Source organism: Podarcis liolepis (genome assembly GCF_965112155.1).
Source record: "Podarcis liolepis genome assembly, chromosome: 2".
Classification (NCBI taxonomy): Eukaryota; Metazoa; Chordata; class Lepidosauria; order Squamata; family Lacertidae; genus Podarcis; species Podarcis liolepis.
The window spans coordinates 6,532,464-6,555,864 of record NC_139555.1 but is presented as its reverse complement, the minus strand read 5'-3'; the positions used below and the strand labels follow the sequence as shown (position 1 = coordinate 6,555,864).

At 44.4% G+C, this 23,401-nt stretch overlaps 1 protein-coding gene across 1 annotated transcript; it reads right to left on the bottom strand.

The window, feature by feature from the left end:
* Window positions 1-2,681: 2,681 nt before the first annotated feature.
* Window positions 2,682-23,401, bottom strand: LOC310698011 (keratin, type II cytoskeletal 75-like). The gene is made up of 9 exons (XM_083484670.1): window positions 22,733-23,401; window positions 16,960-17,174; window positions 12,441-12,501; window positions 11,901-11,996; window positions 10,486-10,650; window positions 8,455-8,580; window positions 6,346-6,566; window positions 4,145-4,179; window positions 2,682-4,048 (listed from the first exon to the last, which is right to left on the bottom strand). Exons 1-9 carry the CDS (start codon window positions 23,273-23,275, stop codon window positions 3,705-3,707), a joined length of 1,806 nt encoding a protein of 601 aa, XP_083340796.1. The 5' UTR covers window positions 23,276-23,401; the 3' UTR covers window positions 2,682-3,704.

Genomic DNA, 23,401 nt, shown 5'->3' with positions numbered 1-23,401 from the left:
CGCCAGAAGGCCCTCAGCGCTGGAGCTCAGCGTCCGGGCAGAACGATGGGGGTGGAGACGCTCCTTCAGGTATACTGGGCCGAGGCTGTTTAGGGCTTTAAAGGTCAACACCAGCACTTTGAATTGTGCTCGGAAACGTACTGGGAGCCAATGTAGGTCTTTCAAGACCGGTGTTATGTGGTCTCAGCGGCCGCCCCCAGTCACCAGTCTAGCTGCCGCATTCTGGATTAGTTGTAGTTTCCGAGTCACCTTCAAAGGTAGCCCCACGTAGAGCGCATTGCAGTAGTCCAAGCGGGAGATAACCAGAGCATGCACCACTCTGGCAAGGCAGTCCGCAGGCAGATAGGGTCTCAGCCTGCGTACCAGGTGGAGTTGGTAGACAGCTGTCCTGGATACAGAATTGACCTGCGCCTCCATGGACAGCTGTGAGTCCAAAATGACTTCCAGGCTGCGCACCTGGTCCTTCAGGGGCACAGTTACCCTATTCAGGACCAGGGAGTCCTCCACACCAGCCCGCCCCCTGTCCCCCAAAAACATATAAGATAACTAATTGAGGCCTCCTGAAACAGGGACATATTTGAATTATAAGGTGCAGGCAAGGCATTGTCTTCTATGTACTTGTGGATGATGCTGATGCTGTTTTCCCCCACACACATCCCTTTTGTAAAAGTGCAGAACACAGCCGTAATGTAAGTAACATTCACACGGTTTTGTTATGTAAAAATGTAAAGGGACCCTTGACCATTATGTCCAGTCGTGGACGACTCTGGGGTTGCAGTGCTCATCTTGCTTTACTGGCTGAGGGAGCCGGCGTACAGCTTCCGGGTCATGTGGCCAGCATGACTAAGCCGCTTCTGGTGAACCAGAGCAGTGAATGGAAACGCTGTTTACCTTCCCGCCGGAGTGGTACCTATTTATTTACTTGCACTTTGACATGCTTTTGAACTGCTAGGTGGGCAGGAGCGGGGACCAAGCAACAGGAGCTCACCCTGTCGCGGGGTTTTGAACCACCCACCTTCTGATCAGCAAGTCCTAGGCTCTGTGGTTTAACCCACAGCTCCACCTGCACGAATAGCAAATGGCAGAGGATCCTGTTATATGCACCATAGGAAGAACTTAGAAAGCTGCCTTACACCACTGGCCCATCTAGCTCAGTATTGCCTACACGGATTGGCAGCACCACCCCATGGTTTCAGACAGGGGACATTCAGAGCCCTACCTGGAGATGCCAGAGATTGAACCTGGAATCTTCTGTATGCAAAGTAGATGCTCTGCCACTGAACTATGTCTCTTCCCCTACTGGAGGGAATCCTCCACTGGATGGAGGTTTCCTTCCCACTGTAGAATCACAGAACTGTAGAGTTGGAATGGACCCTAAGAGTCATCTAGTCCAACTCCCTGCAGTGCAGGAATCTATTTACTGCAATAAACAGCAGTGTGTTTGGAGAGTGGTGCTATCTGGTCTGCAGAAAGAGAGTCCATGTTTTTAAATGTTTACATTTTGAGCCAAAAATAAGGCCTCTCACACCACAGAGCTGAGAATAATGTAAGTTGCAGACAACAGTGCAGTGGGGCCAAATATATGAGGTGAGGGAGGGGAAGAGAAAAACATATGGCACCAGCTTGGGATTGAAATGGCCATAACTTTATTGAGTTATTCAGGTATAAGTTGGCTTTGACATCAGCATTGGATCTTTATCTTGAATCAGCCAAACCAACTGTTTGCTGATACCTCCATTAGGGTGGAACCTGGTGGTAAGGATATCCCAAATCTAATGGGTCGTGATTTTGGTATATTCTATGGCCCATCAGTCCCCCATGTGGGGCTTTGGGGAGAACCTAACCCCTATACCCTTTTACTGGGGTATCCTGAATTTGATCCTGGACCTGGGGGTCGGGCACCCACCCACCCCCTGGGTCTTGACTAAGAATCCAACTCAATGCCTTTTTTGCCAAAAGTTGTGACAATTGCTATGAGGTAGGCAAAAACCCCAGGCAAGCCCGATTCATCTGCAGGCAAATTCCTTCCTAGCTCTGAATATGGCAGCTGAATAGTTCCAGAGTAAGGCATACAGATGAGCTGCCTGCTTATGTCCACACCGGAATACGGTAAGCAGTCCTTGAAGCAGAGGTTTGTTTTGATTTTCAGATTTTGACTGAGCTTCTGAAATTCCTCCTTTACATAGGCATTACATCAGTGTATGAGGTGGGTATTAGCATTGACTGAGCTCCTATCTGGCTTAGGATGTACCTGCTCCACCAATCTTTATCCCTGAATATTGCTTGCGTTCACTTTGTTCAGTGGGAGTTCGGAGTCTAACGGAAGGGCACCATGTTGGCTCCACCCTGGTTTTAGAGTTGGGAGAATCTGTCCATTTTGATTTCTCTCACATGTCTCCCTCTCTCACCACTGGAGCAGCATGAACACATGACAAGTACCTTGTACTTCACATAAGCCAGGCATGGCCATACTTGGCCCTCCAGCTGTTTTGGGACTACAACTCCCACCATCCCTAGCTAACAGGACCAGTGGTCAGGGATGATGGGAATTGTAGTTCCAAAACAGCTGGAGGGCCAAATTTGACGTAGTCTGCCTGGGCCTGATCTGTAAGAACAGTTCTACCTGTTGCCTAGAGAGATACCAATGCTTTGAACTGTAAAAACAACAAGGAGTCTTGGTATACCATAAAAGCTAACAGATTTATTGCGGTATGAGCTTCCAGTAGACAAGAGCATACTTCATAAGACTTACGGAACGGCCAATGAAATTGTTGAATACTTGAATTGTAGCTTATTGTTAGCAATGTTTAACATTGGAAACACACACAGACTGTGTGTTTTAAAATGGAATATACAACACAATTATTATTATTTTTAAAGGGAGTTTATGAAAGCACTTATGTTGTTTTGCACCACCTTATTTATTCATTTCTCATTTCGCTTCCAGACATTCCTTTTCTTTGCCACGAAATGGGCTTGGGGAGGAGCCACTTAGGTGAGAAAAGAGAAATTCTGGGACAAGGCTATGCACCAGTTTGCTTCAGAATTATGCAACTGTAACGAAAAGGATGAGAGTGCTCTGGAAGAAGCACCCCATGGGTGGAGAAGATCAAGTATCAACAGAGAAAACTAGAGCGCAAGGAAAAAGCAACTGTCTACAGCCTTATTGTGACTGAGCATTGGGCTGAAGACACCACACTATTGGAACAGTCATGTCACATGGTACAATTTCTCCTGCACTGTACCACTTCAGCCCTTTGCTTGGGTGAGGAGAGCAAGCACATTTTTAACTGCTTCCCATTTATTACAAAGCCTCCCTGTCCCCACAAAACTAGCATGCCAGCGAGAAAGCTGAACAAGAAACCCTCCTCCTTAACACTAATTTAGGAATTCATTTTCTTTCTTTCTTTAAAAAATATGCCTACATATTCAAGCCTGGGCTTCTCTGATCTACAGCCTGATACAAAGCTGCACCAGCTAACCTTTCTCATCATGACTCAAAGAATGGCATAAACAGAATAATTGAATATTTGGCACTTTCCTTGTTGAATTGTTGAGGGGGAAGTTATACAGGTGAAAATCACCAGTAAGTGCGTGTGTGTGTGTTATGGGCTTTGAGGGAGATATACATAATTGGGGGAGAATCTTTGTTTTCTTGAAGCAAGGAATGGTGCATACTTTTGGAGGATGTGAGCAAGGACACCTTAACTGCTTATTCGCTTGCTTGAAGAGGAATGTACGATCTTCACACTCGAACTGCCACCTCCATAGCCATATCCTCCACCGGTGAGGCTTCCAGAACCGCTTAAACTGCCTCCGGTACTAATTCTGCTGACTCTTCCTCCTCCAATACTGACATGGCCATGTCCACAGCTCCCGCCGCCTCCGCCACCAAGGCTCATCCCACTTCCCCCTCCGACACCATATCCGCTTCCTCCTCCAAGGCCGTATCCGCTTCCTCCTCCAAGGCCGTATCCGCTTCCGCCTCCAAGGCCATATCCTCCTCCTCCACCACCACCACTGATGGTGCTAGAACTGCTGACCACAGCTGTGGGGTAGAAAAATCATATTAGAGATGCCCTTCTGTCCCTCAAGCAAAGAGCCTTGTTTCTTAATGGAGTCAGATGCTATGGCATATACTTACATACGTTAACAGGGGTTGAGAATTCTCCAGACATCCTAAAAAGATAAACACAACCTATTGAAGTGAGAGCAAACCATGCTAGACCAGCCTGATAATTTCATTAGTTATAGGGATTGATTTAGCTCAGCCTTCCTCAACCTGTTGCCCTCCAGATGTTTTGGACTACAATTCCCATCAGCCCCAGCTAGCATGGTCAGGGGTGCAGTCCAACCCACTCTTTAGTGCTCTATCAGAGCAAATGTCAATTCAGGTTTTTCGCAGATGGACATTTGCTCCAATTCAGCTTCCAAGAGTGGGTTTTCATGGGGAAAGCTCCGGAGCAAGGGGGGGGGACTGGGACACAGAGCTTTGAATTGTGGGCTGTGCCACAATTTAAGAGTGAAGGAAAGGTAAGGGTGGATAAGCCCTGAGATGAATAATGTAGCTTTTAGCAGAAGTCAAACTGCAGCAAACGGAAACAGTGCTGCATGTGACAAAAACAAGGTGGAACAGGAAACAGCGCCTCCTAATTTGGAGGGCCACTGCTTCCCAGCCCTGCTCCAGTACTTGAATCTACCTACATTCATTCTATTTAGAGGGGGGTTAATTTATATATCTTGATTTTAAAAAATCTAAGCACTGTACAGGGCCGTCTTTACCCGGGGTGGAGGGGTGCGGGGCACCTGGGTGCCGAATTCTGTGGGGCATCAGGCGCCCGTTGCTGAAGCTGCCTAAGATTATGCTACGTATTGTATTGAGCTGCTATGTGGCAGCAGGGTCAGCGGCACCTTTGACACGACTGATCTCGCACCGGCGAGAAAATGTTTATTTTCGCTAATTGTTGGCATTTTCTTTGACTAATTACTTAGTACTTAGGGCTCTACTACACATGCGTTTCAGCACGCAATTTTAGTTTTCCATTTCTGCAGAAATGCGCCAGCTAAACTAAATTTGTGGGCGATGGGCAGATCTTAGCGCATATGCTAAAGACGGCCCTGGCAGTGTACACAAACCAACGTAAAACAAAAAAATTCTTTAAAAAGATTGTTTAAAAGCTCTTCCAAAGAAACTCCCTTAAAAGAATCAAGTCTATTTGTCCTAAGAAAGTCTTTAAAAGAATCCTTTCAATAGCACCTCAGAGACCAACTAAGTTTGTTCTGGGTATAAGCTTTTGTGTGTATGCACACTTCTTCAGATACTCTGAGACAGAAGTCACCAAAACCTCACATATAATAAGAAGGAGGGGAAGGATTGGTGACTGCAGTTGGTCTGACAGGAAAAAGCAAGGCATTTTTAAAGAGATAGTGACCAAAAATATCTTTAGCAAGCATCCCTTGCTTTTTCATGTAGGACCAATTACAGTAATCAACAGTTGTCAGCAGGTTCACCATACGCATTAGCCAATCACCCATTCCCACAACCCTTCTAAGAAAAATCCTGAAATACAGTCATACCTCGGGTTACAAACTCTGCGGGTTGCGTGTTTTCGGGTTGCGGACCGCGCTGAACCCGGAAGTACCAGAACGGTTTACTTCCAGGTTTCAGCGCTCACGCATGCGCAGAAGCACAAAATGACATCACACGCATGCACAGAAGCGCCAAACTGCGTCACACATGTGCGCAGACGCGGCTCTTCAGGCTGCAAATGCTGCGGGCTGTGAACGTGCCTCCCGCACGGATCACGTTTGCAAACCGAGGTATGACTGTAAAAAGGTAAACGTTTGCAAACCAAGGTATGACTGTCTGATGTTAACAGGCAGGGAGTTCCAATGCAAAGGCACTGCCACATTGATGGATTGACACCTGACAGCTGCAGAATGAACATTGCATAGTACTTGAAAATTCAACAGATTTACAGTCAACAGAGTGCATTCCTCATTGAAGAGACTCCACAAGGGCTACTAGGCAGTGGCTGCTCCATGAACTGGATACAGGGCAGGGGCGGAGCTCAGTGACAGAGCATGTGCCTCATACGCCTATCCAATCCCTGTTTGCTCCAGGTACTGTTGGGGATGGACTCTATTCTGAAACCCTGGAGACGGTCAGTGTAGGCAGTTCTGAGATAGGTGAACCAATAGTCTGTCTTAGTATAAATCAGCCTCCTATGTTCCACATTCTAAAAAGAACTAGGTCCCATTCAAAACATCCAGCCACAAAATGGCAGACATATTTTGCACCTGGATCCACATGCCGTCAGATATGTCTGATTTCCCAGTGCCTACCTGATCTCCTCTCCCTCCAGCAATGTCTTGTATGTAGCAATTTCAACATCCAGGGACAGCTTCACGTTCATCAGTTCCTGGTAGTCCCGCAGCAGACGAGCCAGCTCGTCCTTTGCCGTGTGTAGCGCAGTCTGCAGGTCAACCAGTTTTGTCCTGGCATCTTTGAGGGCCATTTCCCCACGCTGCTCACATTCTGCTATGGAAGATTGCAGGCCATTAATCTAAAAAATAAAATAAAATAAAAAATGGAGAAGTGCCTCCTTTGGTTATGAGTTATTAATCATGTGGGTTACTTTCCTACAGCTTTCCCCCAAACACTATTCTGAAAGAAAGGGGGAGTATCAAAGATGGCAATTGCCAAGGCAACTGTGCATCCGGAGATGTCTTAATCAAAAATTTTGTGGGCTCTGCCAACATCCATTTTATGATACAGGATCCAGTAAAATAACCTGATGATCGATTTTGCTTTCCTGCTTTCCATTGGTCTTTCCACTTTCTTCATCATCATGCAACACTTCTCTCACCATACTCAGAGCTGACCAATCTATTGGACGGGTAGTGTACATATCCTAAGTCCTGTCCCTGAAAAGAACACCCTGCCCTCATATTGCTGCTTTCATTTGTGATGCTGTTGCCTGTTATAACGAGAGGTGAATTTTTTGCTTTATGGGATAAGGGATGAGGAACAGGTTAGGACTAAAGAAGTACTCTGTATGTAGGAAGGAATGAGGCCAAAAAAAATAATAAATAATAAATGCAAAGGGAAGGCCAGTTTGGAACTTTCTTTCATTCTATTGGCTATTGCCAACTCTGCCCACTGAGTCTATCTACAAAATCTTACTTTGACACTATAATTGCTCACACATTCAAGAGATGCTTTTGACATCTGATATTGCAACAGTCTTGCCACAACTGCTATTGGTCACTTCTCATTAGAGATGTCAGATAATTCCAATGCCAACAATGTTCTCTTATTTGTTTCATGTCTGGAATGGAAACTAATCCAGAGAATACAGTTGGCATTCACTGCTGTTGTTGCTTTCAATCCACGAACAATACAAAATTGATTGCATTCCCCCCACTATTTTCATTGCATTTCCTTTGCACTGAAATGAATGGGGTGGATGCTGTCATTGCATCATTTATGTAATATAAGCCACAGTGGACAGTGAGATGAATAATGTAGGTTTTGGCAGAAGATGAACTGCAGCAGAGCGGAAGCAGCACTGTATGCAACAAATACAGGGCAGAGTGGGAAATGAGCAATGGAGTGATGGATCCAAACTACAAGAAAGACGATTCCACCTAAACATTAGGAAGAACTTCCTGACAGTAAGAGCTGTTCGACAGTGGAATTTGCTGCCAAGGAGTGTGGTGGAGTCTCCTTCTTTGGAGGTCTTTAAGCAGAGGCTTGACAACCATATGTCAGGAGTGCTCTGATGGTGTTTCCTGCTTGGCAGGGGGTTGGACTCGATGGCCCTTGTGGTCTCTTCCAACTCTATGATTCTATGATTCTATTCTATGATGCCTTGAAACATCCCTGCTCCTCACCTACCTTTCCCTCTGAAACTTTAATGCTTATTGCCTTGCCTGTGGTTTATGGTGTTCCATGGCTCTCCACTCCCTCCTGCCCCTGCTATTTCTTAAATCCACCTCCTTTCATAAGCCAAAAATACACCCAATCATCAGTAATTGCATACCGTAAGCCCAGGTTAAATCCTGGGGGTAAGGAAGGTGTTAGGAGGGTTAGAATATATGAGAGCTGTCTGAAGGCATGTTATTCAGGTCTGGACCTGGGAGTTGCGTGGAAGGGACAATTGTATAGTGAGCTATATATAAGCTGCTTTAAGCTCTTAGGAGGAAGAACAGGATGTACAAGCATAAGACACAAATAGCAACAACACAGGTCCTTGACAAACTGAGTAAGAGCGATCAGAAGGAATTGTTTGGCTATCTTGTGACTTGCTCAAAACTTGTCCAGGATGGGCTGAGCTTTTCGTAGATTATACAGCATATTATAGGAGAAGGAACCTTGAGCCTCTTGAAGCCCCTAGCTGCCTCAATTGGTTGCCTACAGGCTATGTGGAGAGGGAAAAAGTTATGTCTTACAGCTTTCTGCACAATTTCAATTTCAGAGCGAAGTCTTTGGACAAGCCGGCTCATCTCTGCGATCTCATCTTTGGTGGATTTCAAGTCATCGCCATGTTTGAAAGCTGTAGTTTGGAGTTCCTGGAACTGATATCCACAAAACAAAATAGCAATCATCATAAGCAACTCATGTCAACAAGTTATCTATCTTCTATAGATAAAGGAGTTGGTGCTCAGTTAGATTTCAGTTGGTAGCATGTTGCATCGATTAGAAAGGACACATCGTTGCAATTTTACAAAGAAAGGTATAATGGATGCACTTCTACACAGATGTTAGAAACAGATGGATGGTATTAAGTTCAGGGATGTGGGACCTGCAGCCATCTAAACGTTGCACTATAACTTCCACCACCCCTCCCAATTTGTCATGCTGGCTGGAGCTGGAAACTGTTGGAGTCCAACAACACAAGGAAGGCCAGATGGACCATTTCTTTGTACTGAAGTGTAATGTGTGAATATTTTCTGCTTAAGCCAACAAAGATGAGCTGAACAACATAACACAACACGATGGCCAATAACAATGGCACTAAACACTATTTATAGACTAATACAAATGATCAGAAATCTTCTTCATCAGTGACTACAGTATCATATGAGCACTGATCCAGAGTATATTTTCTACAGCGTTTATATTTGCTTACATGTAAGATTGGCTTGTTAAGAAATTGAACTGCATCCTTCTCATATTAATTCTTTCAAATCTGGCTGATAAAGAATTGATCAAGATTGGCTGATGAAGCATGGGACAAAATAGATTGGTTATCCGGAAACTCTGTTCAGGCGATATTTGATAACAGATTATGTATATATCAAACTTTTGAATTATTCTACCGTGACTGGTGAAGAAGATTTAGAGACTTTGGTTGCAATTTCTGATCATTTGTATTAGTCTATAGATAGTGTTTAGTGCTGTTGTTATTGGCTATCATGTTGTGCTATATTGTTCAGCTTGTCTATATAAGCCAGCAAAGAGGCACATGCATTTGTACGTGGGAGGAAATCTTTGTGTCCTTGTGAATGGACTCATGTGGAAATACTTAATGGAAGGAATTCAATGTAGCACTAAGCTGATTGCTCCATTGAGACAAGCATTTCTGCTGACTTGATGGAATGATCTCCCCTTGCATGCTGTTTTTGGGGTTCTCCTGACACCCCTAAACCAATTAGGGGAGCATAGGGAATGGGGGGGAGGGAAAACCCCATTGTGCTAGTGCAAGTCATTGCATGAGCTTCTGCAGGCATGCTTTGTTAGCTGAATCTCACCCAATGTGTGAAGTAGGCAATCATAAACATTGTCTATTCTGTGATGCCTATGAATTGGTATTGTAGTTACTTCATTCGTACATTAACATCAGCTAGCTGGGGAGGGTGATGTTGAGGCAGGAAGAAACCATGGCTTTGGCCCAACATAAATAGTTCTGTCAACTATTATTAGAGTGATGTGAGGAGAGATGCTCCACATCAGGTCATAAAAACTATTGCTCAAATTGCCGTGCTTCTCAGTTGCTATAACTGGATCATAGTTTAGCAATTTCGGAGCTCAAAAAAGAAAATAAGAATAGAGAGAATTTTCATATTGCAAAAGTTTTATATCAGTTTGGATTTATTTTGTGTGACAAACTATTCTTTTCATTTTCCTAAAGACTTAGCCCAACCACTTGAAATGATGAGCACTGGCTAATGGGGGGTTCCATAAGTCACCATGTGAAAAATAAAGTGCCAATTTAAAATTATAATTTTTTGAACTCATATTGTTCAAACTTTAATATCCATAAAATCTTACAGGTTTCTGAAAAATAATTTAAAATTTTGATTGCCAACTATTGACTGTCAATTATAAAGTATTCTGAAATTTAGCATGGGGCGCTAAATTCAGCTTTGAATTCCAATGAACAATTTGGAACAGTTCAAAAATCTACTTTCAAATTCAGGAGGGCCTTTGAATTTCAGTTTCTGGCAACACTTTGTGTCTGAGTTACAGCAAAATTTTACCTTATTTTGGTACCAAGCCTCTGCCTCAGCTCTGCTCCTGTTGGCAATATCTTCATACTGAGCTCTCACTTCAGCAATGATGCTGTTCAGGTCCAGATCTCTGTTGTTGTCCATTTGTAGGACGACATTGGTGTCTTTAACCTGTGCCTGTACCTGAGTCAGTTCCTGTGGGAATTATGAAATAATTTTTATTATCAATTGAAAAACTTTTGTGATATCTTGGTCTTTACATCTTGTGGTTTCTGGCACCAGCAGGTATTTATTCATTTTTAATCCTTCCTTTCTATTAAAAGGAACATTTGAGATAGCCTACAAACTGGACTGAAACCTGTGGTTGCTGAAAAGAAATGGATTTTATTTATAGCCTTGCTACAAACGCCACTATCAGATATACTGTAAGAGGTCCTTATGGGGAAAAGCAGAGACTGCACTTGAAGGTGCTGTTGCAAAAGGGGGAAACTCTTCCCTGACTCCTGGTGCCTGACAGCCTGGCCTTCATGTGCTTGTATGCACAGAGCACATAACAGCATAGCACATCCCCCAGCGGCGGAGGAAGCCGCTTGGGAGCCTGGAGCTGCCCATAGGGCCAGGGCAAGGGCAGGGTACACCGCAGAGTCTGCCTACCTCCTCCCCCTCAGCTGCCCTACAGCTGGAGGGGAGGCAGCAGGCAGACCGTTTGGGCAGTGTGGAGCTTGTGTGCGCCCAAGCCACCGTGTCTCTCCCAGGAGAGACGCATGGCTCGGGTGCACTGCAGGCCCTGCAGTGAGTGCTGCATGGCATTTTGTCACCCCCCTCAGTGGTGACACCCGGGGCGGACCGTACCCACCACAAACCCCTTCTTCCGCCTGTGCACATCCCAGCCAAGGACCCTGGCACTCACCCGGCCATAATAACAGGAATTGGTTTAGCGGGTGTTAAAATTAATGACTGGCTTGAAGAGCGAAGTTCAGTTTAGGATCTTTGCTTGTTTTTAACAAACTGGAATAAAGTGAAGACCTTGGGGAATAGATTGGCAGGTGGATATGAATTTGTTGAAGTACAGGCGTACCTCGGAAGTCGAACGGAATCCATTCTGGAAGTCCATTCAACTTCTGAAAAGTTCGAAAACCAAGGCATGGCTTCCAATTGCATCCCGATTGCGCAGGCGCACCACAAACAATAGTGGAAGCTGCACCGGACATTTAGCTTCCAAAAACACATTCGAAAACCAGAACACTCACTTCCGGTTTTCAATCATTCAGGAACCAGAACATTCAACTCCCAGGGCATTTGGGAGCCGAGGTACGACTGTATACTTTAGTCTGTCCAAGGGATCTGTTGTTTGTGGGGCTGTAGTTATTTGTCACATTTTTGATGATGAAGTTGGTTTAGGAATACATTCCCATACAGTTAGAAAAGGAGATAAAAATATTTACCGCATCAAAGAGCGCTCTTAAGAACTGGATGTGCTGAGTCAAGGAATCAGCCTTGGATCCCAGATCTATCTTGTGCATGTAGGAGCCATCCACATCCTTAGGGGTGAACATAAAATCACAGTTAGCATAAGCCGAGCAGAGCAGTGTGTGCAATACGGCCCAATATTAGGGGTAAACTCCAAAACATATTGGTGTAATACACCCTGGAACAAAGTGAAGTGGAATTCCCTGATGTGAATCTGTTGATTAAGAACTAACCTCAACAGCTAGGCTTCTGTTTTGTCAAAGGTCTTCCTCAAAATTGAATTTAACAATCAAAATCCACCCAAAGCTGAGCTTTAGATAATTTTAAACATTAACTGAAAAGTAAGTGTGTGACCTTTCATGCCAGCTCTGACTATTGTCTGCTTCACCAGTCAAATGGCACAAACCATGGCTTAGGTCTGGGTTTTGCACAGATATTTAGGATCAGGGTGTATAAGAAATAGGAAATAAGAGTGGTCTGCCATTCTGGTTTTAAACTTTCCTAATGCCACTTACCTTTTTGAGCACCACAAAGTCATTTTCACAAGCTGTACGTTTATTAATTTCATCTTCATATCTGTTAGAAAGGGGGAAATAATTCTTGTCACCATGATAATTTAAGTGCATGAATACAAACCTTACAAGCATAGAATCATAGAATTATACATCTAGTCCAACCCCATGCAATGCAGTGTCCCGTATGGGGACTGAACGTGAAACCTTGGTGTTATCAGCACCACACTCTAACCAACTGAGCTACCCAGTAGTATATATCTTCATAACAACAGATGAAGCTATGAGACAGTGATTTACTCAAAGTGTTACAGGAAGCCCCATGTTTTGGAAGACTGCTTTATCCCAAGAGATTATGCTTTGCGTGGACAGGTGGAGTCCCCCCAACCCCAAGCAGAATAATGACTCAAGGCAACATGCTATGAGATTAAAATTGGCCACAACTTTATTAAGTTTCAGATGTAGGGAGACCTTGGCTCAGGCATTGGGTGTTTATCCTTCCCAGTCCCCAGCCGGGGATCTAGGAGACATCAGGGTTATCCAGAATGTGTGGGGATTGGGCTGGCTGTGGAGAACATATGTATTTATTTATTTCATTTATTTATTTATTTATTTACGGCTATTAGCCCATAAAATATGTACAAACATAAAAAGCACAAAGGCTTAAAAACCGAAATATCTGACAACAGAAGGTGAACACTGCGATGCAAGGGTGGGTCATTGGGCAGAGCTAAATAACAGGATGTGGCCCGGAGAGCTCCAAGGGACGGTTCACAGGAAAGGAAAACTGAAGACGAGATCCGACATGCACTCTCATCATAACTGTCCGATTAGATTTTAATGTTGTTGTTGTTTTTTGGTGGTTTTTGCGTGTGAGATAACCGCATTCAGGAATCTCGCCACCTGCAGAGTAACAGAAGGATCTGTATCCTGCAAAAGCAGTGCGACGTGTGACTCAACAGGCCTGCCAACCAAGCGCAGTAAAGCAGGGCCCAGGAATTTAGTCCTGGCTATGCTATGTAGGGGACAGTTGAACATTATATGTGGAAGAGATTCAACAGTTTTCCCATCACACACGCATAGCGGAGACACCATACCCTTGGAAAATCTGTGGCTCAGCAGGTTCGATGGAAGGACATTGAACCTTGCACGAATAAATGCAAGTCGGTGTGGTACTGATGAAAGAGATGACATGTATGATGGAAGGTCAAGTGGTGGGGTTATTCCGTGATACCTGGGGGAGCAGACACCCCCACCTCTGGCAAGGTTGTGTTGATTTTCAATGTCTGCTAATCTTTGCTCAATGAGGCTTTTAGCTGAGCGTAAGTTCATCCTTAGGGAGTCCGCTGGGGAAATTCCGATGCTCAGAAGTTTGGCATGGATTTTTCCTACCCACGGATTAACAAATTCGTCCCGCCAGAGGCACTGAAAAAGGTAATGGTCGGGAAGCCTATGCCAGCTGGACAGCCAATAGCCAGAGACTCGCTTCCAGATGACAGTCTCCAATGTTGCAATCCTTAACTCCAGACGTATGGCTGCGTTGCTCACACACATGGGGAGTTTCAGGAGGCGACGGAGAAACTGATTCTGCAATGTCTCCAGCGATGTTAAATTGGACCCAGGGGCCCAGAGCGGGGCAGCATAGCAGAGGGTGGAAACCACTTTTGCGTGGTATACCTTCAATGCAGAGGGGATGTGGGAGGTTCCGTCAGCCGCAAAAAATTGGAGTAGAGCATAAAGTATTGTTTTCCCTTTGTTTAGTAAATACTGTATCTGTGGCTTCCAGCTTAGGTTGTAGTGAAAAAAGACTCCCAGGTATTTAAATTTGAAAACCTGTTCTAACTGGACTCCATCTAACTTCCAGCTGTAAGTTTTCCGAGACCTGGTAAAGACCAGGACTTTAGATTTCCCATGATTAATTGTCAGATGGTTGAGTTTGCAATAAGCCGCAAAAATCTTTAGAGCTCTGCATAAACCGACTCTAGAGTAGGAAAGGATCGCTGCATCATCGGCGTATAGGAGCAAAGGGCAGCGAAAATCGGCTAGGCGGGGGGCATGAATGTTGGCTTGAGACTCATTCAGGAAGAGCTTCATATCGCTAATAAACAGGTTGAAGAGGAGTGGAGCCAAAATGCAGCCTTGGCGCACACCTCTATTTATTGGGACCTCGTTGGATAGGTTTCCCGCAGGTGTGAGTCTCACTCTAGCCGACGACCCGTGGTGTAATTGGGTTATAAGCCATAACAGTCTTCTATCTATGCCCCATCTCTCTAGTTTCTTCCATAGACAGTTTCTTGGGATACTGTCGAAGGCGGCCTTTAGGTCTATGAAAGCGACGCATAGGCGCCCCCGCCTCGGGGCAGAATATTTTCTGGCAAGATGATACATAATTACCATATGGTCAGAGGTCGAGTAATTGTTCCTAAAGCCCGCTTGCTCATGGCCAATCAGATTTGAGTCGTTTGCCCAATGAGACAGCTTAGACAGCAAAAATTTTGCATAGATTTTCCCGATGATAGACAAAAGGCTGATGTTCCGATAGTTCTCCGGGTCAGCAGGGGGGCCCTTTTTATGGACTGGCACGATCACGGCCTCCTTCCACGACCTAGGGATAAGCCCCGTAGAATTAATTGCGTCAAAGACTTTGGCCAGAATTTCAGCCCACCACCTCGGTTGCGCAACAATAGCCTCAGCAGGGACTAGATCCGGCCCGGGGGCTTTGCCCGTTTTCAGATCTAATATCAAGTCCATTATCAGGTCTGGGTCGGTAGAGGGCCACAAAGGTAGATGGTCGGCTCGGAATTCCGTGGATGAGTTGGATTCCTCTGCCAAGGAGAAATATTTACTCAAGAATTTTTCCCATGTGGGCGCAGGGATAATCGTCAGTAGGTACTTCCTTCCTCTTATGTTTATCAGAGCCCAAAATTCCTGTGGTCTGCGGGATCTAGAGGCCGCTATCAAGGCTCGCCAACGCTTTTGATGCCACTCGCGTTTGGCCAGCTTTAAAGTCTGTTTGTATGCTCTTTTGGCTTGTAAATAGGAGGATGGTAGAGCTTGGGCATTAGAGTTTTTGTATTCATTATAGATGGAACGAAGAAGGGATCTTGCTTGTTTGCAAGAGGTGTTAAACCAAGGGGCCCCAGCACTGCAATGCGCCACTTTCGCCTTTTGAGGAGGTGATGTAAAAAAAGTGGTAAGGTTTGTTGTAAGAAGGTTAAAAAGTTTCAAAACCGAATTGGAATCTTGTAAATCAGTAGTTATTTGAGGTAGATAGGCAGTGATTTCCCTATGGAAAAAATCCTGGTATTTTTGGGCCACAGCCTCCGACCATTTGATCCCTCTTATTTGGACCGATGATGAGGTTTCCAGAAGGACTGAGTGTTTATGGAGAACATATGTTCAAGCAGAGAGCCCGCCCCCCCCATTTTGCCACCATCGCAGGAGAGAGCAATGACAACCTCTCGGCATATGGCCAATGCCTCCCCTCAAGACCACTTTAACAAGGAACCCTGGGATCACCGCCGCAAGGGTGGCGTGGGTCACCGCTTCAGACACACACACCCCATTTAGGAAGATAGACTAAAGGATTCCACCCAAGGCCTGAAACCGCCAAAGTTGTGACATTTTGCTATGGGAAAGGCAAAACCTGCCAATGCAGGGAAATTCCTTTCCAGCCCTTCAACAGCAACCATGTTGTAGAGGCCCGCATACCTGTGGAGAAGAGGTTAACCTGCAAAAGAAGGCTTAACTGAGGGAGGGCAGGATGGGAGAAGCTCTGGAGCCAACTGACCCTTCGCAGGTAAGATTGACCTTCTGTTCTGTAGGCAGGGTGGTCCCTCCAGCTACCTGGCCGATCCCCTGGCAACACCTCCCCAAGGAGCCAATTGGGTGATTGGCTGAGGTAGGTGGAGACCTCCAAGTATCCAGCCTGGGGAGGGTGAAGCCAGCCTGTACAACCGGGAGCCGCACTGGGATCTGGGGAGCTGTGTGCGACCACGCAAAAGGTGCCCCATTTGATGTGGGGAGTGGTCATTCTGCTGGATCACAGCCATCTCACACCCTCCAACTTCCTGCTGATCAAAATCAAGACGCTCACTTTTTGGTCCCAAATTCCTGCGCTGGGCCAAAAAGCAGGACATGCCAGGATCCAATCAGAAACAAGGATGGCTTCTGTAATTCCGGGATGTCCTGCTCAAATTGGGATGGTTGAGGAGTATGCTATCCTTGTGGGAAATTAACTGATGATGAATGGAAGAGACCTCCCAAAAGTCCAGAGGTGGGAAATACTTTTCAGCCTGAGGGCCACATTTCCCCATAGAGAACCTTCCAGAGGCCACATGCCAAGTAGGGCCAGAGGCAAAAAAAAGTGGGCAGAACTATGGATGTCACTTTTTAAAAGTAGGCTCGATTTCAGTCAGGCTAAAGTCACACACACTCACACATAACACACACATCTATTTGTCCTCCAAGCAGGCAAGCAAGAGGCATTGTCACCCTCACTGCCACCTTTTCTGCCACATACTTGTTCTTGAAATCCTCTACAAGCTCCTGTGTGTTCTTCAGTTCGATGTCCAGGTGGTTTTTGTCGTTGACTAGGTGGTCAAGCTGCCTTCGGAGAGTGTCAATGTAAGCCTCATAAAGCGGCTCAAGATTATCCCTCAGAGCTGGGCTGCCCTGCTGGTAGAGCAAATCCCATTTGGTCTCCAGCACTTTGTTCTGTTGCTCAAGGAATCGCACCTGAAACACAACAAGGGAAGGGCAGAGATGAGACTAGAGGTTATAGTTCCCAGGATTCCTTGAGGAAAACCACGTACTTTAAAGGCGAGGCGTGGCTGTGACCAGAATCAATTCACAGATATAAGTGCACATCATGTAAAAAGAGGGTGGTGAGTCTCTGGCCCTGTACTAAATACCTGCCATGCACATTCTAAGGTATTACACTCCTGTGGTAGGACTATACCACCACAGGTATACCTGTCTCACAATATATTAGTACCAGGGGAGGCATAGCTTCCTTCAACCTTTCGTCTACCCCTTCAGTGCATTTTAAAAAGCCAATTAAAACTGAAATGAAATCATGCATGCATTTATAACTCAGCAATATTTGAAATATTACGTTCTAAAAGGCGGAACTATGACTTTTGAAAATGGTGACTTTCAAAATTTTATTGTGAATGACAATTAAGACCATAAGTATATTTGCTGCAGCAACAATAACAACAAAACCGCCCAGTCCAGAGGGGCCCTTAGTGAAGATCTGCTCAGTACATTTGGGGAAGTGAAAAAAATAGAAATGTTTTTCTAACTAGTAAGGACTCTTTGTTATACAAGGAAAGCCACTTTGTATATTTTGGGTGTGAGCATGATCCGTTCTTGATCACGGAGCCCCTAAAGTGAGAGTGAAAATATAGGAAAGGGGGAACTGGGTGGTGCTGATAAATGATTTTCAGTTAAAACATATTTATTATTATTAAGATATAAATCAAGCACAGAAACCCATTTCCTAACAGTAATTCAAACTCTCAAATTATTCCAGAATACAGGCTTTTAAACTGTGGGAACTGAATGCATACTGGAACTCTGCCAAGGAGTCTCTGGGTGGCCTTGGGCAAACTATCTATATCACAGTTTCAGCTCCTTAATCTGTACAACAAGAGACATAGTAATAAGGAACTGAGCCTAAAGGGATGTTGGAAGAATTAATGGGATAATGGTTTTTGAAGCTTGGTGCAAGTGTAGCACAGTTGCAAGACTATTCCCAACATGGGACTCTGAAACCCTTGCTTGCTCACTTGGATGAAGATGATCCTTTCCCCATTAGTAGAGCGCAGAGCCCTGTACGACTTTGCAGAGGGAGGGAAGTAATTCTGACGTAAAGGTAAAGGTAAAGGGACCCCCTGACCATTAGGTCCAGTCGTGACCGACTCTGGGGTTGCGGCGCTCATCTTGCTTTATTGGCCGAGGGAGCCAGCGTACAGCTTCCAGGTCATGTGGCCAGCATGACTAATCTGCTTCTGGCGAACCAGAGCAGTGCATGGAAACGCCGTTTACCTTTCTGCCGGAGTGGTACCTATTTATCTACTTGCACTTTGATGTGCTTTTGAACTGCTAGGTTGGCAGGAGCAGGGACCGAGCAACGGGAGCTCACCCCGTCGCGGGGATTCGAACCGCCGACCTTCTGATCGGCAAGTCCTAGGCTCTGTGGTTTAACCCACAGCGCCACCCGCGTCCCATATGGACCATATCTTTGTACTAAAGTGTAATGTGTGAATATTTCGAACTGCTAGGTGGGCAGAAGCTGGGACCGAGCAACAGGATTCGAACCGCTGACCTTCTGATCAGCAAGTCCTAGGCTCTGTGGTTTAAAGTGCCACCCGCGTCCCCTAATTCTGACATAAGCAGTAGGAAAACTTTGCTTATAAGAAGTACAGGTGCAGAGAAACTGCTGAAAAGTGTGAAATTATATTGTGAGTGTTTTTAGGTTTTAGGTTCTGCACAGGAGCAGACTGCAGGAAAGTTCTGACTGTTTGCTGTTCTTTGAAAATAACACTATGTCTAAATAAGGCCTTTCCATCTTCCTTTTTTTGGGTAGAGGGGTAGGAGATACCTGAATTCCATGCATAACATGGATTCAGATTAACATTAAACACTAGTAGCCTGCACCCTAATCCCAAAGCTGTGATCCGAGTTAACATCTGATTCCACAACAGGCCCTAACTGGTATGTGCTGCATGCAGGCTTTTGACACCATAGCATCTCGCAGGGGAGCAACAAGTACCTGGATGAAATCATATGGATGAAATCACGATGGCATAAATCAGGCCTATGCGTAACTATGTGTGAAGCACATCCTGTGTTCCTTGAGGGTGTTAAGTGTGCACATCGTATTTAATGGGAGAAGACAGGACCAGAATATCATCCCAATATGTTTTTTGGGAAACCAATAAGGGATATGACACCCCACCCCGCAAGCTACATATTCCTCTTCTGATAGGGCAAGGAAGCATAATACTGTCTCCACTTGATCTCCATTTCCCCCTTCAGCACAAGAATGCACACAGCCCCTGACTCCATATCTGATCTATCCCACCTATGGCAGCCACAATACAACAACATTGACATACAAGAAGTAGCCTGAACTGGTTTTGTATTAATTCAATACTTATATATGTACACATGGCCCTGAATTTTTCAAAAAGGAACACTTTCCTGATAAAACATCTGTGTTCAACATCTGTGAAAATTTGTGCCTAATATTTCAATAGGGACGGGCCAATCTGTAAATTTCAGTTTCTTTTTATTTCTTCTTTTCCCCCATCCTTCGCATTTCCATATCAGTTTGAAATAAAATAAAAAAATTCTAGTGAAAAGTTATCATCATTTTAGTGTGAATATACATTTTTGTGTGCAATTTGCCTAACAGAGACATTTTTGCAAAACAATTTCCCCTGATACAATGTATTTCTGTATGTTTATTAATATTTGCATGTACATCCAGACTTTAGCATATGCTCTTTGTACACATTATTGGCTGGAGAACTGGATTCCAAATCACAAAGGATGTGTTTCTGTTCACATCTTGATTCAGAAAGTGCAAACTGAATTGAATTCTCCATCTATTCCTGCATTTTGAAAACACTAATATTTATATTTTGCTAATCAGTTGTTAAATTCAGTGCCTGGGCTATCACATGTGGCTGCAATACATTTTTATAGTCCCTTCTTCATCAAAATGTACAGTGGTACCTCGGGTTAATTACTTAATTCATTTCAGAGGTCCGTTCTTAACCTGAAACTGTTCTTAACCTGAAGCACCACTTTAGCTAATGGGGCCTCCAGTTGCTGACGCGCCGCTGGAGCACGATTTCTGTTCTCATCCTGAAGCAAAGTTATTAACCCGAGGTAATATTTCTGGGTTAGCGGAGTCTGTAACCTGAAGCATATGTAATCTGAAGCGTATGTAACCCGAGGTACCACTGTATAGCTAAAAGGTCTAATTACAACAGAACCCTATGCCTGCCTGCTGAGAAGTCCCAGTGGGACTTACTCTTAGGGAAATGAGAACAGGACTGCAGCCTTAAATTTGGGGGAGCTAGTGGGGTTATTCAGTAGCTTTGAATTAAATTATTATGATTATAGCATTCCAGTACAGCTATAGATAGTGCCCTACTCAGTTACGCAATCTTCCACTCTCTTTCTCCATTTGCATTTTAAAAGGGGAAAACAATGACGTTCTCCTGGCAAACTGTAGATGCTCAGCATTTGATAACTTTGTCAAGGCTTTGGTAAGCAACGAGCTTCCCAGAGGGGAATGTTTTGAATGAGTGTTCGGCATGAAATTGACAAGGTAAATGTCAGAGACAATTTTAACTGAGGCGAGCCATTAATTCTCCTTTAAAATTGCTGGAATTTGTCCATCTAGAAGATTATTAACACATCTTAAAGGCTACACTGAAGAGCTATGAAAATGATCATGCTGAACATGGAGGAATTTAGTGAGTCTTCAGCTACATTGTGACTTCAGAAGTATCATGTGACACTAGCCTTCCCCACTCCAGTACTGGATCCACAGTTCTTTGTATCTTTGCCATTGGGTTTAATTCTTCCTTTTCTTTTTTCTTTTCAAAATTTGTGTACTGCCCGCCATCTGTAAATCTCAGGGCTGTTCGCAACATAAAATTTACCCTTGACATTACTGCTGTAAAACTAATCAAAGATTTAAGATTTATGTGTATTATTGCTGTTGTCATGATGATGATGATGATGATGTAACTCTCTCAAAGACAAATTTCAAACACAGAATCTGTAGCATTTCCAAATTCAAAAAGGTAAGTTCTAGAATCTTGCTAACTGTTGACTTCATGAAATTTCATTTCAATTCCATTTGGAATAGATGTATGTTTAAAAGTAGTTTGATCCTCAAAATCACCTTGCATGTGAGAAGTTTGAACCTCAGGGGGAAAACCAATAAAATGGATGCAATGAGTTCTGTGTACATTCCAGCCATTCTCTGCTCTTGTAAAAAATCTACTGTGTATCCAGGAGGGCTATATTTATTCAGATGCATCTCAATTTTAGGAACACAAGATCGTCTTTTGAGACGCAGCAATGAAATACCGTATTTTGTGCTCTATAAGACTCACTTTTTCCCTCCTAAAAAGTAAGGGGAAATGTGTGTGCGTCTTATGGAGCGAATGCAGGCTGCACAGCTACCCCAGAAGCCAGAACAGCAAGAGGGATCACTGCCCTCTTGCTGTTCTGGCTTCTGGGATTCAGAATATTTTTTTTCTTGTTTTCCTCCTCCAAAAACTAGGTGCATCTTGTGGTCCGGTGCGTCTTATAGAGCGATGTTGGGTCTTATAGAGTGAAAAATATGGTATTTGTCCCAAATGACTTGCTCTGCAGATTAATGTCTGTTGAGGAATCAAAATGGTTTGTGCCTCATGGATGCTTATAAGTCAATATAACTGACGTTGCTGGTCCTACATTTGCTTGCAAGGCTACCTAGAACACTAGAATAGCATTATCACTATTGAATTTCTCAGTCAGAAATCTTTCCTAGCCCATGTTCGAGAAATGCTGTGGATAGAATTTAGGTCCTTGCACATATACTCTGATAATGGGAGCTCTACTCATTCCATGTTATGCTAATACTAAATGTCGTAAACATGTAAACATCCACAAAACATAGAACCAGCCTTTTAAGCATATGTGATCAACAGTAAGGTATGGTCCACAAACTTCATGGCTCATAAACATCTAAATTGCCCAGATGGCATGATGTATGGACTCTTTAGAAGCTTACAAATCTCAATGGTTTATCTTTTTACATAGGTATAAGTAGATAGAATCACAGAGTTAAAAGGAACCAACTACTCATCTCATCCTCAAAAATTAGCTCCTTCTCATATCTGTAGCATCCTTGACAACTGCTTGTCCAGGCTTTGAACAACACGGATATTCTACAATCCCCTTAAAGAAGCTAATTCTGCTGCTGAACTATGCTTGCATAGTTTCTTAGTGTTTAACCTACATCCATAGATTAAAGTTATTTGCCCTTGCTCTAGAATTACAAGCAATTGAAAACCAACATTTTATTGCTTCAGGCCTAGTGATGCTACTCCTCCTTAGACTGTTTTGTGTTCACCAAGATACCCATACATGAAAGAGCATCATTCTAACCACTTGTATTGTGAGAAAAAGTTACTTCATTTCCTATTTTAGAATGTCAACAGGTCATTTTTGTCTTCCTTTCGCCCCTTTTGCAACACAACTTCCTCCCTGTTCCATCTTACCTTATCGATGAAAGAGGCAAATTTGTTGTTGAGGGTCTTGATCTGTTCCCTCTCTTGTACCCGGACCCTCTGGATGTCAGGATCAACCTCCATGTGCAGAGGAGCCAATAGGCTCTTGTTTACAATGACATTGTGGATTCGTCCCGGAGCTGGACAGGGAGCAGGGCCTGCAAGGGCATATCCACCACCACCACCAAAGCCTCCAACATGACTGCCCATGCCAAGACCACCACCAAAGCTTACCCCACCACCATAACCTCCATAACCGCTGCTAAAACTGCTGAATCCTAGACCGCCCCCAACACTTCGTGCGCCAAAGCCTCCTCCAAAGTGAGCACCACCACCACCACCAGAAACTAGGCCCGTGGATATCCGCCTGCTTCCATTAAGGTTGTAGAGACTTCTGCTGCCAAAGCCACCGCTGAAGGCTCCAACAGGAACAACAGAAGTTGAGCCGCTGCCCATTCGAAAGCCACTGCCAGAAACAGAATAGCCCCTTCTTCCACCTGTTGAGAACGATCTGGAACTGAATTGCCGGTTCATTGTGGCTCCTTGGGAGGATGGAAAAAGGTAGGATGGCAAAAGTTGCAAAGCAGGGAGAGACGAGCGGAGACTGGAGGAGACCGAGAGCCCCCTGTGATGTGGGAGTGGGATATTTCTCCTTATATG

What these genes read in the sequence shown, in the direction of transcription:
- LOC310698011 (XM_083484670.1), bottom strand. Translation starts at nt 23,275, where the DNA reads ATGAACCGGCAATTCAGTTCCAGATCGTTCTCAACAGGTGGAAGAAGG. An exon ending in ACTTTGTGGTGCTCAAAAAG is followed by an intron (nt 11,997 to 12,440) that starts GTAAGTGGCATT and finishes TTCACCCCTAAG; the next exon opens with GATGTGGATGGCTCCTACAT. An exon ending in CTGGAGGGAGAGGAGATCAG is followed by an intron (nt 4,180 to 6,345) that starts GTAGGCACTGGG and finishes TTATCTTTTTAG; the next exon opens with GATGTCTGGAGAATTCTCAA.